At 34.1% G+C, this 14,482-nt stretch overlaps 1 protein-coding gene across 3 annotated transcripts in view; it reads right to left on the bottom strand.

Moving 5' to 3' along the window:
• LOC139486852 (alpha-1,3-mannosyl-glycoprotein 4-beta-N-acetylglucosaminyltransferase B-like) overlaps positions 1-14,482 on the bottom strand; it is a 66,069-nt gene that overhangs the window by 24,087 nt on the left and 27,500 nt on the right. For all 3 annotated transcript variants that reach the window (XM_071271920.1, XM_071271921.1, XM_071271922.1), the window contains 4 exons: positions 12,083-12,132; positions 7,353-7,466; positions 4,178-4,253; positions 261-375 (listed from right to left, as the gene is read on the bottom strand). In XM_071271920.1, the coding sequence (XP_071128021.1) occupies positions 261-375; positions 4,178-4,253; positions 7,353-7,466; positions 12,083-12,132 (355 nt within the window). The remainder of the gene's footprint in view (positions 1-260; positions 376-4,177; positions 4,254-7,352; positions 7,467-12,082; positions 12,133-14,482) is intronic.

Genomic DNA, 14,482 nt, shown 5'->3' with positions numbered 1-14,482 from the left:
CTAATATCATGTAATTATTATAGGAGCAATTTTGAAACACTCAAACAACAGGTATGACTGACTGAAAGTGCTATCCTTGACAATGTTAAATAAAGCTTGGAAAAAATAGGTTCATGGTTGTAGGCAGAAACATGTAGTTATAAGAATTGAATGCTTCCTTTTATAATTTAAAATTTTATAGAGTTGTAAAAACATTGATCGTGCTCACATTGCTTTTTTAACATGAATTAAACTATAATAAAAAGCATGATAAAACATACCAATAAATCCAAGTGATGAAAACTCCAAAAGAATCCAGTCTTTCTGTGACTGCTGTTCAGCAAATGTTTTCATAATGGTAAAGTAACCAGGCTTGGCCAGCACATCATCTTCTAACTTTAAAACAAAATCATATCATAGAAGTGCAAATGTTTCAACATTGTTTGATTAATTCAGTTTCTAAATGAAAAACTGATCAAATTTATCACCATTAACTTCATTTTATATTTCTGTAATCATTTTATACAAGATGCTGAAGAAACCATAACAAATAACAATCTTTCTAATCTAAAAAAATCTTATATAGATATTTATCTATGAAATAATATTTTAACTTACATGAATAAGTCTGGAATGATTCTTAATTTATAGACATTAATCTTGCTATACTATAGAATTATAACAACTTAAAATTGTAGGAGATATCACTAGAAATCAACTCCATCATTTATCAGAATGACAATTAACAAGAGGCTCTCAAGAGCCTGAATCGCTCACCTTAAATTTTTTGCTTAAATCTTCCATGAATGATTATTTTGGGTTTTCAATTTATATAAATGGTTCTTCAATTCTGTCATATCTTCTTCAAAAGCAAAAACAAGAGTGGACACACTGAAATGTCTTGTTTGTCTCGTGTTCATAATATAATTTATGATAAAAGTATAAAAAAACATTGTATACCCCAAGCATTACATTATTGCTGTTAACAGTTTATCTACATCTATAATAATATTAAAGATAATAACCAAAAACAGCAAAATTTCCTTAAAATTACCAATTCAGGGGCGGCAACCCAACAATGGGTTGTCCGATTCATCTGAAAATTTCAGGGCAGATAGATCTTGACCTGATAAACAATTTTACCACCATGTCAGATTTGCTCTAAATGCTTTAGTTTTTGAGTTATAAGCCAAAAACTGATTTTACCCCTATGTTCTATTTTTAGCCATGGTGGCCATCTTGGTTGGTAGGACGGGTCACCAGACACAATTTTTAAACTAAATACCCCAATGATGATTGTTGCTAAGTTTGGTTCAATTTGGCCCAGTAGTTTCAGAGGAGAAGATTTTTGTAAAAGATAACTAAGATTTACGGAAATGGTTAAAAATTGACTATAAAGGGCCATAACTCCTAAAGATGTCAACTGACCATTTCGGTCATGTTGACTTATTTGTAAATCTTACTTTGCTGAACATTTTTGCTGTTTACAGTTTATCTCTATCTATAATAATATTCATGATAATAACCAAAAACAGCAAAATTTCCTTAAAATTACCAATTCAGGGGCAGCAACCTAACAACGGGTTGTCCGATTCATCTGAAAATTTCAGGGCAGATAGATCTTGACCTGATTAACAATTTTATCTCTGTCAGATTTGCTCTAAATGCTTTGGTTTTTGAGTTATAAGCTAAAAACTGCATTTTACCCCTATGTTCTATTTTTAGCCATGGCGGCCATGTTTTTTGATGAAATGGGAATTAAAACACAAACTTTATTTTCTAAAACCCTAGGAATCAATCAGATGAAGTTTGGTTTGAATTGGTTCAGTAGTTTCAGAGGAGAAGATCTTTGAAATAGTTTACGACGACAACAGACGGACGACGACGGACGCCAAGTGATGGCAAAAGCTCACATTTCCTTTATGAAAGGTGAGCTAATAATTCAGAAATGGAAATTTGTATGAAACGATATTAAGACAAATTTCAGACTTTTTCAGAAAAAATTAAAAAATTCTCTATAAAATGTCTAAACAGTGAGGAAGAATAACAGTCTTAACAGAGTGTGGAAGAAAAAAAGTCTTAACAGTATAGAATGAGGAAGAATAACAGCCTTAACAGTAAAGTGTGAGAAAGAATAACAGCCTTAACAGTAAAGTGTGAGGAAGAATAACAGCCTTAACAGTAAAGTGTGAGGAAGAATAACAGCCTTAACAGTAAAGTGTGAGGAAGAATAACAGCCTTAACAGTAAAGTGTGAGGAAGAATAACAGCCTTAACAGTAAAGTGTGAGGAAGAATAACAGCCTTAACAGTAAAGTGTGAGGAAGAATAACAGTCTTAACAGTATAGTGTGAGGAAGAATAACCGTCTTAACAGAGTGAGGAAGAATAACAGTCTTTACAGTATAGTATGAGGTAGAATAACAGTCTTAACAGTATAGTGTGAGGAAGAATAACCGTCTTAACAGTATAGTGTTAGGAAGAATAATCGTCTTAACAGAGTGAGGAAGAATAACAGTCTTTACAGTATTAGTGTGAGGTAGAATAACAATTTTAACAGTATAGTGTGAGAAAGAATAACAATTTTAACAGAGTGTGAAAGAAAAACAGTCAAAACAGAGTGAGGAAGAATAACAGTCTAAACAGAGAAAGGAAGAATAACAGTCTTAGCAGAGAGAGGAAGAATAACAGTCTAAACAGAGAAAGGAAGAATAACATTCTTAACAGAGAAAGGAAGAATAACAGTCTAAACAGTATAGTGTGAGGAAGAATAACAGTCTAAACAGAGAAAGGAAGAATAACAGTCTTAGCAGAGTGAGGAAGAATAACAGTCTAAACAGAGAAAGGAAGAATAACATTCTTAACAGAGAAAGGAAGAATAACAGTCTAAACAGTATAGTGTGAGGAAGAATAACAGTCTTTATCTAAGGACAATATCTTTGTCATAGACCATGTCTCAACAACTTCAATTTAAAAGAGGTAAATCTTTTTATAATATTTATCAAGATATTAAAAAATTAAAATTAAAGGTGTTAAAGGAAATGTTTGGATGAAAACTGTGTAGTCTATCAAGGGGAGCCACTTGATTCAAATTGTATGAACCAAGCAATACTGACTGGGCATGGCTTAAATGGATAGGTTATATACCAATAGTGTATTCAAGAAAAGGCAATAGTGATACTGATCTAATCAACGTATCTATATAAATTCTAAGATGTCAAAGATAAATGATGAGTTACATGACCTGAAGTTATGCTTGCCCTACAAGTATTTATCAGCCATGCCTAATCAGGTTATAAGTCATAACCAATACAAACATGAACAGAATATAAAGAAAACAAAATTAAAGCAACTATCACATGTTAGTGCAATAAAACCATTAACTCAACAAATTACCCATTATGTCACAAAGCATGCACCTGAATCTGTAAATAAAATGGTGGCAATACAGATAATAGTTTGTTTTCTTAGATCATAATTAAAAACATGCCTTTTATTACTTACAATAAGATATGTTTTTTTGCTCATTGTTGAAAGCCTTATTTTGACGTTTAGTTGTTTAAATCTTATATCCTTCGTTTGTGGATACTTGTCTAAATTGTAATCATACCACATTTAAAGAGTTGTTGTTTTGTTCATTGAATGGGGTTTCTAAAATATTTCAAAGTATCATTTTCATTTATTTAGAAAACATCAGTACAATTTGGCCTAATATCTTTAGTTAGTGACGCACCAAAGAATACATTAACCTTTTGACCAACTTGTTCATTTATTTGGACAATTGTCACATGGACTTTTTCTTGACTATCAATGTTGAGACATTTAATACATAGACATAAACTAGATATGTTTGTATAACAGGCTAAACTCTACAAACTGAAAGGGGATAATTACCTATAAATTAACCAGACCACAAAAAACTGCTATAATAGTTATTATTTGAAACAAAGAATCTTTTTATAAAAGTATATATTCAGTAAGTTATTCCCAAAACAAACATAAACTGCCGGTTTTAAAACACTAAGGCAATAATAGTTTGTGTGCAAACATTTTGAATATTCATGCTAATTTGAGAGTTAATTGTATTTTAAGGAATAAACCCATCTTTACTCTAGGAAGTGGTGGACAAAAAAACTTGTTTATTTGTTGAAAACTAATTTACCAAGCTGATTACCCGGTATACACTGTGTCATAATGTTACCTGAACATAATAAATCCCTCTTGTTCTGGCATACAGCATAAGAAAGGAAAAATCCAGGTTTTGTTTTGTCCTCCATCTGTCAATATAATAAGTTGAATATCATGGGGACATAGAGAAGATTTTACACTTCAACAATATTGGAGTATATGCTTTTCTCTTTTTAACAGTCAAACCTTTTCCGATATATTTTGTACTTATGTTGTGCAGTGTCCCAGGTTAGAAGGAAGGTTGATTGTTCACAAACATGTTAAACCCCCATCACATTCTTTTAGGTATCTGTACACAAGTCAGGAGCCTGTAACTCAGTGGTTGGCATTAACTGCTGTGTATCTGTACACAAGTCAGGAGCCTGTAACTCAGTGGTTGGCATTAACTGCTGTGTATTTGTACACAAGTCAGGTGCCTGTAACTCAGTGGTTGGCATTAACTGCTGTGTATCTGTACACAAGTCAGGTGCCTGTAACTCAGTGGTTGGCATTAACTGCTGTGTATCTGTACACAAGTCAGGAGCCTGTAACTCAGTGGTTGGCATTAACTGCTGTGTATCTGTACACAAGTCAGGAGCCTGTAACTCAGTGGTTGGCATTAACTGCTGTGTATCTGTACACAAATCAGGAGCCTGTAACTCAGTGGTTGGCATTAACTGCTGTGTATCTGTACACAAGTCAGGAGCCTGTAACTCAGTGGTTGGCATTAACTGCTGTGTATCTGTACACAAATCAGGAGCCTGTAACTCAGTGGTTGGCATTAACTGCTGTGTATCTGTACACAAATCAGGAGCCTGTAACTCAGCAGTTGGCATTAACTGCTGTGTATCTGTACACAAGTCAGGAGCCTGTAACTCAGCGGTTGGCATTAACTGCTGTGTATCTGTACACAAGTCAGGTGCCTGTAACTCAGTGGTTGGCATTAACTGCTGTGTATCTGTACACAAGTCAGGAGCCTGTAACTCAGTGGTTGGCATTAACTGCTGTGTATCTGTACACAAATCAGGAGCCTGTAACTCAGTGGTTGGCATTAACTGCTGTGTATCTGTACACAAGTCAGGAGCCTGTAACTCAGTGGTTGGCATTAACTGCTGTGTATCTGTACACAAATCAGGAGCCTGTAACTCAGCAGTTGGCATTAACTGCTGTGTATCTGTACACAAGTCAGGAGCCTGTAACTCAGCGGTTGGCATTAACTGCTGTGTATCTGTACACAAGTCAGGTGCCTGTAACTCAGTGGTTGGCATTAACTGCTGTGTATCTGTACACAAGTCAGGAGCCTGTAACTCAGTGGTTGGCATTAACTGCTGTGTATCTGTACACAAGTCAGGAGCTAGTAACTCAGTGGTTGGCATTAACTGCTGTGTATCTGTACACAAGTCAGGAGCCTGTAACTCAGTGGTTGGCATTAACTGCTGTGTATCTGTACACAAGTCAGGAGCCTGTAACTCAGTGGTTGGCATTAACTGCTGTGTATCTGTACACAAGTCAGGTGCCTGTAACTCAGTGGTTGGCATTAACTGCTGAGTATCTGTACACAAGTCAGGAGCCTGTAACTCAGTGGTTGGCATTAACTGCTGTGTATCTGTACACAAGTCAGGAGCCTGTAACTCAGTGGTTGGCATTAACTGCTGTGTATCTGTACACAAGTCAGGAGCCTGTAACTCAGTGGTTGGCATTAACTGCTGTGTATCTGTACACAAGTCAGGAGCCTGTAACTCAGTGGTTGGCATTAACTGCTGTGTATCTGTACACAAGTCAGGAGCCTGTAACTCAGCAGTTGGCATTAACTGCTGTGTATCTGTACACAAGTCAGGAGCCTGTAACTCAGCGGTTGGCATTAACTGCTGTGTATCTGTACACAAGTCAGGTGCCTGTAACTCAGTGGTTGGCATTAACTGCTGTGTATCTGTACACAAGTCAGGAGCCTGTAACTCAGTGGTTGGCATTAACTGCTGTGTATCTGTACACAAGTCAGGAGCCTGTAACTCAGTGGTTGGCATTGACTGCTGTGTATCTGTACACAAGTCAGGAGCCTGTAACTCAGTGGTTGGCATTGACTGCTGTGTATCTGTACACAAGTCAGGAGCCTGTAACTCAGTGGTTGGCATTGACTGCTGTGTATCTGTACACAAGTCAGGTGCCTGTAACTCAGTGGTTGGCATTAACTGCTGTGTATCTGTACACAAGTCAGGAGCCTGTAACTCAGTGGTTGGCATTAACTGCTGTGTATCTGTACACAAGTCAGGAGCCTGTAACTCAGTGGTTGGCATTAACTGCTGTGTATCTGTACACAAGTCAGGAGCCTGTAACTCAATGGTTGGCATTAACTGCTGTGTATCTGTACACAAGTCAGGAGCCTGTAACTCAGTGGTTGGCATTAACTGCTGTGTATCTGTACACAAGTCAGGTGCCTGTAACTCAGTGGTTGGCATTAACTGCTGTGTATCTGTACACAAGTCAGGAGCCTGTAACTCAGTGGTTGGCATTAACTGCTGTGTATCTGTACACAAGTCAGGTGCCTGTAACTCAGTGGTTGGCATTAACTGCTGTGTATCTGTACACAAGTCAGGAGCCTGTAACTCAGTGGTTGGCATTAACTGCTGTGTATCTGTACACAAGTCAGGTGCCTGTAACTCAGTGGTTGGCATTAACTGCTGTGTATCTGTACACAAGTCAGGTGCCTGTAACTCAGTGGTTGGCATTAACTGCTGTGTATCTGTACACAAGTCAGGAGCCTGTAACTCAGTGGTTGGCATTAACTGCTGTGTATCTGTACACAAGTCAGGAGCCTGTAACTCAGTGGTTGGCATTAACTGCTGTGTATCTGTACACAAGTCAGGCGCCTGTAACTCAGTGGTTGGCATTAACTGCTGTCATAGGGTTTTTGTTTAGTTTATTAATTAGCATAAATTAGGCTGCAGGTTTTATTGTTTATGTTTAATATAGCTTATAATAGGTATTGGTTTTGTTAATTGATGAAGGCCATATGGTGAGCTTTAGTTGCTTACTTCCATGTCTTTTGAAATCAGTGGATAGCTGTCACATTGGCATCTTAAAATTTGTATTTGGTACAATAAACTAAACATCCCCATTTAATTTGCATACAGAACTGTTCTTTTTTCTTGTACATGAATGTCTTGTTTTCAATGAATGGATTTGGGACTGTACCTAAGAGAAATGCTTACTTTACCCTCTCCTTTGTATCACCATAAGTTAATGGTATATCATTTAGATTAGGATAAAAGTCTTCTGATGGAGATATAACTTCAATTAATCCAGACTCAACTTGCTTTGGAAAACTGAAGAAAAAAAACATGTTTATACATAAATCATTTTCATAATTTGATAATTTTTTATTTATGGTTTTCACAATGTTTCTGAATTTTTTTTTAGAAAAATCTACACATCATTCTTATAAACAATGTTTTGACATGTACACATAAACTTAAGAGAGAGATCAACAACACTTATTATGTTTGCATAATGAAAATCATCATAAAAGCACTCACACTAATAAAATCATGTAATTCATCAGTACCTCACTACAGTACATGAATTTAACAGAAAAAACAAGGTGTCTATGTTCCAGACCGTATGAGTATTTGGACCGTACGCGTACGGTCTGGACCGTATGCGTATATTTTCAAAATACGCATACGGTCGGACCGTACGCGTACGGTCTGACTAATATCAAGAAGTTGGTCACGTTTATCAGATACAAATGTATTTAACAGATCAACATAACTCATATCTCAAATTAATGTAAAAAGTTCAATAGTAATTGAAATAAAACAAAAGAATGTTATAACTATTTTAAAAAATCACGTTTATTTAATCTGTTAATCTCCTGTATTTAGCATGTCAGTAATTCATAAATTGAAGCCAAGTATGCTAATTGAAATTGAAGTTATCGGAAGTAAACTTAGAGTGGGAGTACAATCGTTTTAGAATATAAAGGAACTTTTCAAAAAAAAAAAAAAAAATGCAAAGCAACGTGCATAAACAAATTATGTTACTGTATAACAATATAACGTTCTTTGTGAAAGTCAGTGTCACCTTCAGTACCAAAATAGGAATCACGGATATAAAATTAAACACATATTTAATTTCAATTGTTCGCTTAATCATTTTATCCATATACATGTAATAAAAACAATTTGTATAACTAAAAATAATGATTTTGATAAATATTTGTTTATATTTAACCCATATGATCCCAAAACATCAACTGGACCGTACGCGTATACCCATACGGTCCGACCGTACGCGTATGGTCGGACCGTACGAGTATACGTATACGGTCCGGACCGTACGCGTACGGTCCAAATACTCATATGGTCTGGAACATCTATAGTACACAGATGCACTTGCACTATCATTTTCTATGTTCAGTGGAAAATTGGGGTTAAAACGCTAATTTGGCATAAAAATTAGAAAGATCATTTCATATGGAACATTTTTCAAGTTGATTGGACCTCAACTTCATCAAAATCTACCTTGATCAAAAACTTTAACCTGAAGCGAGAAAGACAGACCAACGAATGGATGGATGGATGAACGAACTAAGCACAGACCACATAACATAATGCCTGGCATACATAAAAGTGGCATAATAAAATGAACCATAATTTTTAAACAAGATTGCACATGCTGAAATATCTTGTCTGTTTTAATTAAGATTGAATTCATGTTGAAAATCTGTAATATGAAGGTTTTACTACATTTATCACATAATCTTAACATCATCAATGATGCATTAAGATAGTCAAATAAACATTATCAGACAGACAAGTAAACCTAACAATCATTCCATATACAAAATATAGTTATCATGTTGCTTATAACACCTGAGAAACAGAACAAACCACAAAAACTTATCATTGTCCATTTAGATAGCCATTATTTAGAGGTCAAAGTGTAAAGAGAGAGTCATATTTCTTGCACGTAAAAGACACCCTTGTAGATTTAAAAAAAGAGCAGGCTAATGCTGCTAAAAGGCAGCACTTGCACCTGCAAAGTGGCTAGGGATTAATATAAGTTGCAATAACTTGTTTCCCAATCCACTATAAATAAATATGTTTAAACTAAATATAGCTGTCCTTTCGCTTATAGTATCAGAGATACAGACTTGACCATGTTAACTTAACCTTGATCACTGTGAAGATTTAATGACACAAATGTAGACTCTGCAAGGAACCCAAATACCAAATATAGGTTATCCTATTACTCATTAACATAGAGTATTTCACTTTATGAAAGGAGTCATTTTTTCAAGCAGTCACTAAACCATGCAAATAAGGTCATGGACAATACCCATATATGCCAGTTGGACCCTTTATACAAACTTTGAAACATTCTTTTTTTCTTACTTCTGAAATATAAAGCTTTATACAAAATACGCAGCTGCCAGATAGATAGACCCTGAAATCTGCACAAATAGTCATTTTAGACATGAACCAGGTGCTCCGCAGGGCGCAGCTTTATACGCCCGCAGAGGTCGATCCCTGAACAGTTGGGGCAGGTATGGACAAAACATTTAAGCGTGATACAGCTCTGAATTTGGATTGTGATCAAATTTTTGACATTATATGGGTTTTTTTTTTTACACAAAACAAATGTCAAGATTTTACAAATCAATTTAAAATTTCTTCTTCAAACTTATTTAAATCTAAAATTAAATAGTTGACACAGCATAGGTTTCTGATACAGAATGAACACTGAGAATGAATGTGGTCTAATGAACTTAAAATTTTTTTTGCCTTTGAGCAATTCATTATGCTGTTGAATATTAATCCTGTCAAAAAAATGTTTGAAGAAATTTTCTTTTTATTTATGAAATCTGAAATGAGAACAAGTATGGACACAACTTTTAAGTTTGATACAGCTATAAATGTGGATTGTGATTAAATAGTTGACACAACATAGGTTTATGTCACATTATGAATTTGGTTTAAGAAATGAAATTAGAATTTAAAGTTTTTAAATTTAATATTAAACTATTATGGTTCAATATCCAAAATGTAAATAGTCATGTCTGGCAAATGTCCAACATACATTATCTAAAAACATTTTAGATAAGATAAGGAAAAAAAGCTTCATCAGCAACATTTTATATTGGCAAATTTCCAATGAAGTTATTTACATAAAGTTATTGGCAAATAAAAATAGAAAATGACATCATAGTCATGTCTGGCAAATTTCCAACATATATAATCAACTACTATTCTATACAAAGAAAGATAACTCCAATTGAAAATTAATTGCTATTGCACAATATTGTGCAATTAGATATTTCTTGCTATTGTGCAATACTGTGCAATTGAAAATTTCTTGCTATTGCACAATACTTGATATGGAATCCTGATTTGGACCAACTTGAAAACTGGGCCCACAATCAAAAATCACAGTACATGTTTAGATAAAGCATATCAAATAAGCCCAAGAATTTAATTTTTGTTAAAATCAAACTTAGTTTAATTTTGGACCCTTTGGACCTTAATGTAGACCAATTTGAAAACTGGACCAAAAATTAAGAATCTACATACACAGTTAGATTTGGCATATCAAAAAACCCATTTATTCAATTTTTGATGAAATCAAACAAAGTTTAATTTTGGACCCCCATTTGGACCAACTTGAAACTAGGCCAATAATTAAAAATCTAAGTACATTTTTAAATTCAGCATATCAAAGAACCCCAAGGATTCAATTTTTGTTAAAATCAAACTAAGTTTAATTTCGGACCCTTTGGACCTTAATGTAGACCAATTTGAAAACGGGACCAAAAATTAAGAATCTACATACATAGTTAGATTCGGCATATCAAAGAACCCCAATTATTCAATTTTTGATGAAATCACACAAAGTTCAATTTTGGACCCTTTCGGCCCCTTATTCCTAAACTGTTGGGACCAAATCTCCCAAAATCAAACCCAACCTTCCTTTTATGGTCATAAACCTTGTGTTTAAATTTCATTGATTTCTATTTACTTATACTAAAGTTATGGTGCAAAAACCAAAAATAATGCTTATTTGGGCCCCTTTTTGGCCCCTAATTCATAAACTGTTGTTACCTCAACTCCAAAAATCAATCCCAACCTTCCTTTTGTGATCATAAACCTTGTGTTTAAATTTCATTGATTTCTATTTACTTATACTAAAGTTATTGTGCGAAAACCAAGAATAATGCTTATTTGGGCCCTTTTTTGGCCCTTAATTCCTAAACTGTTGGAACCAAAACTCCCAAAAACAATCCCAACCTTCCTTTTGTGGTCATAAACCTTATGTCAAAATTTCATAGATTTCTATTCATTTTTACTAAAGTTAGAGTGCGAAAACTAAAAGGATTCGGACGACGACGATGACGACGACGACGCAGGACGACGACGCCAACGTGATAGCAATATACGACCAAAAAATAAAATTTTTGAGGTCGTATAAAAATGTTTAAATGAGTGTTTTTCAGTTGGTATTCATGCTCAATTACTACTGTTTGGGAAAAAGGTGTATTTTTGGGAATAATTTTAAGTCATTTTTTTCAAATTGGGATTTTTCTCCAGGGGAAAAAGTCTTTATTCTCTGGTAATTTAAGGCAAACAATTAATCACTGGATAATATATATGTCTCACAAAAGTGGAAAATGAGACAAAAAAACTCATTGAATGAAAAAGCAATCATTGAACCTTGCAAATGAAACAAGGCTTGAAAAAAAAACTGCACATCATAAGAATGTACACACACTGTGTTTTAACTGTTTCAGATTTTGCCTAGCTGACAATATGGTATGGGTTAGTTGAAAGCCATACAGTTGCTAAAATTGCTTATATCAACATAATTTAAACTAATTTTACCCCACCATCTGGAATGTTCCTAAAATGAGAGTTGCTATTATTGTGACAAATTTCTATTTACATACCTGGTTTGTACTTCCCTCCCAACTGATTCCACATAGTCATTGTTGTATGGCTATAAAAGAAAATAATTAAATAATTCATGTGAGGGAATTTTTTTTTCTCTAATTAAAATTTCAGAATACAACCTTTTCAATTGTAAGACATATACACCTTACAATTATTCCATACATAAAATATAGTTGTCAGCCAGACCTATGGTCAATGGTGATTGAAAAACTGACCAAAACATAATCAAAGAGCTGATTGCTCTGAGGTAGAAGATGCATAAAAGGTAACTTGAATTACCATAAAAGCAGCCCCACCAACTCTGCCTGCTTTGTCCCATTATTGCTTTTAAAGTATTCATTTTCTTCCAAAAATAATAATCTTTAATAAAACTCACCCAAATCTCACTTCATAAAAATTTGAAAATACTGTTGATTCTAAATAAATATTGTATAACTAAATTCCATACATTTATTCATCTCAGCATGGCCATCTTGATGCAATGCAAGCAATTACAACAGTAATTGATTTGGTTTCACTTGCAAGTTTTCTATCACTTTCAAAAGAAATCTGGCCACCAAGATTTTAGTCAAACAACATTATAAACATATAAATGTATCCAATGCAGATATGTGTCAGGCCAATTGGGTTTTGAGCAATTGTAAGCAATTCAAACTTGTTCCTTAGACGAGCATAATTGTTAAATTCCACTTATAAAACTTTGAAACGTAAGGCAATAAAAGCAATCATTGGGGACATTCTGACAATGACCGACATGAAAACCAAGTACTTTTGAAATGGTATTCATCAACTGACATTAGTTTGTTTATTAATATTTCTGTCAACTGACGGTGCATCCTTTGATGTGTAACAAACCAGCAGATTCATGTGTGCGCTTGACTCTTTATTATCACAATAACATACTGAAATATTCTAACTTTCATTTTAAACAAGAATGTGTCCATAGTACAAAGATGCCCCACTTGCACTATCATTTTCTATGTTCAGTGGACCGTGAAATTAGAATAAAATCTCTAATTTGGAATTAAAATTAGAAAGATTATATCATAGGGAACATGTGTTCTAAGTTTCAAGTTAATGTAACTTTAACTTCATCAAAAACTACCTTGACCAAAAACTTTAACCTGAACTTCGCACTATCATTTTCTATGATCAGTGGACCATGAAATTGGGGTCAAATCTATAATTTGGCACTAAAATTAGAAAGATCATATCATGGGGAACATGTGTACTAAGTTTCAAGTTGATTGGACTTAAAATTTCTTCAAAAACTACCTTGACCAAAAACTTTAACCTGAAGCGAACAGACGCACAGACGGACGAAGGGACGCACAGACCAGAAAACATAATTCCCCTTTACTATCGTAGGTGGGGCATAAAAACACATTTAAAATGTTGTCTAAAACCGGAATATGACTTGAATGCATTTAAGATTTGAACACAGACGGAAAAACTAAATCAGTGTATTTTTTCAAGCATCATTGTAGATACTTTAACACAGGATAGATTGTATGAATAAATGACAGTTTTGTTATCATCATTTTGAAACTTTCAGATGCACAATTTAATTTCCCAACTGTGCACATGCGTAACCAACATGGTATAGATTAACCTGAATAATCCTGTTGCTTTATTCCTATTATTCCAATTATAACAACAAACAGTGAGAATTATTTTAATGACCTATTAATGCTCGAAAACAAGCCATCAACTTTTAATTATTTCCACGAATTTTCATGAATTTTGAGAATTTATACCATATAGATATCTGAATAAGTTTTTTAAACTTTAATACCAATAATGTTAATTTTTTTTAACAAAAGAAAGGATGTATAATACATCCTTGATAAAAGTAAGGAGAAGGAACCCAGGGGGACAAACTCTATGTTAATCTAATGTCATTTGGACTATATAAAGAGAGATAACTCAATATTATGTTTGAACACTAACTGGTTTCCTGTTGAAGTTATCCTCTTCCTGTTAATGGTGAATTGTGTAACATGTGCTAATAATTATTAAAGTATTAAAACTTATTGATGTCCTTCTGAGTGCATTAACAAATGGTAACAGAGCGTGGTTGAAAAGAAAAGACATCAGAGTGTATAATAAAAGAGTTTAAAGTGGAGAGAAAATTCAAAGGTGGACAAAATGTCAACAAAAATAAACCCCCCCAATTACAATGCAAAACTGAAATCATACGAACTTTACAAGCAAGAACTTTTGGCCTGGAAAGAAATAACTGATTTAGATAAGAAAAAACAGGGTGTTGTAATTGCCTTATCCCTACCTGAAGATGATGAATCAAAAATAAGAGAAAAAGTGTTTGATCAGATAAGTTTAGATGATTTAAAGGAAGACACAGGTTTGACCACACTAATTACTTTTATGGACAAGCA

The sequence above is a fragment of the Mytilus edulis genome, chromosome 8, assembly GCF_963676685.1.
Source record: "Mytilus edulis chromosome 8, xbMytEdul2.2, whole genome shotgun sequence".
NCBI lineage: Eukaryota > Metazoa > Mollusca > Bivalvia > Mytilida > Mytilidae > Mytilus > Mytilus edulis.
This window is presented reverse-complemented; position numbering and strand designations above follow the sequence as displayed.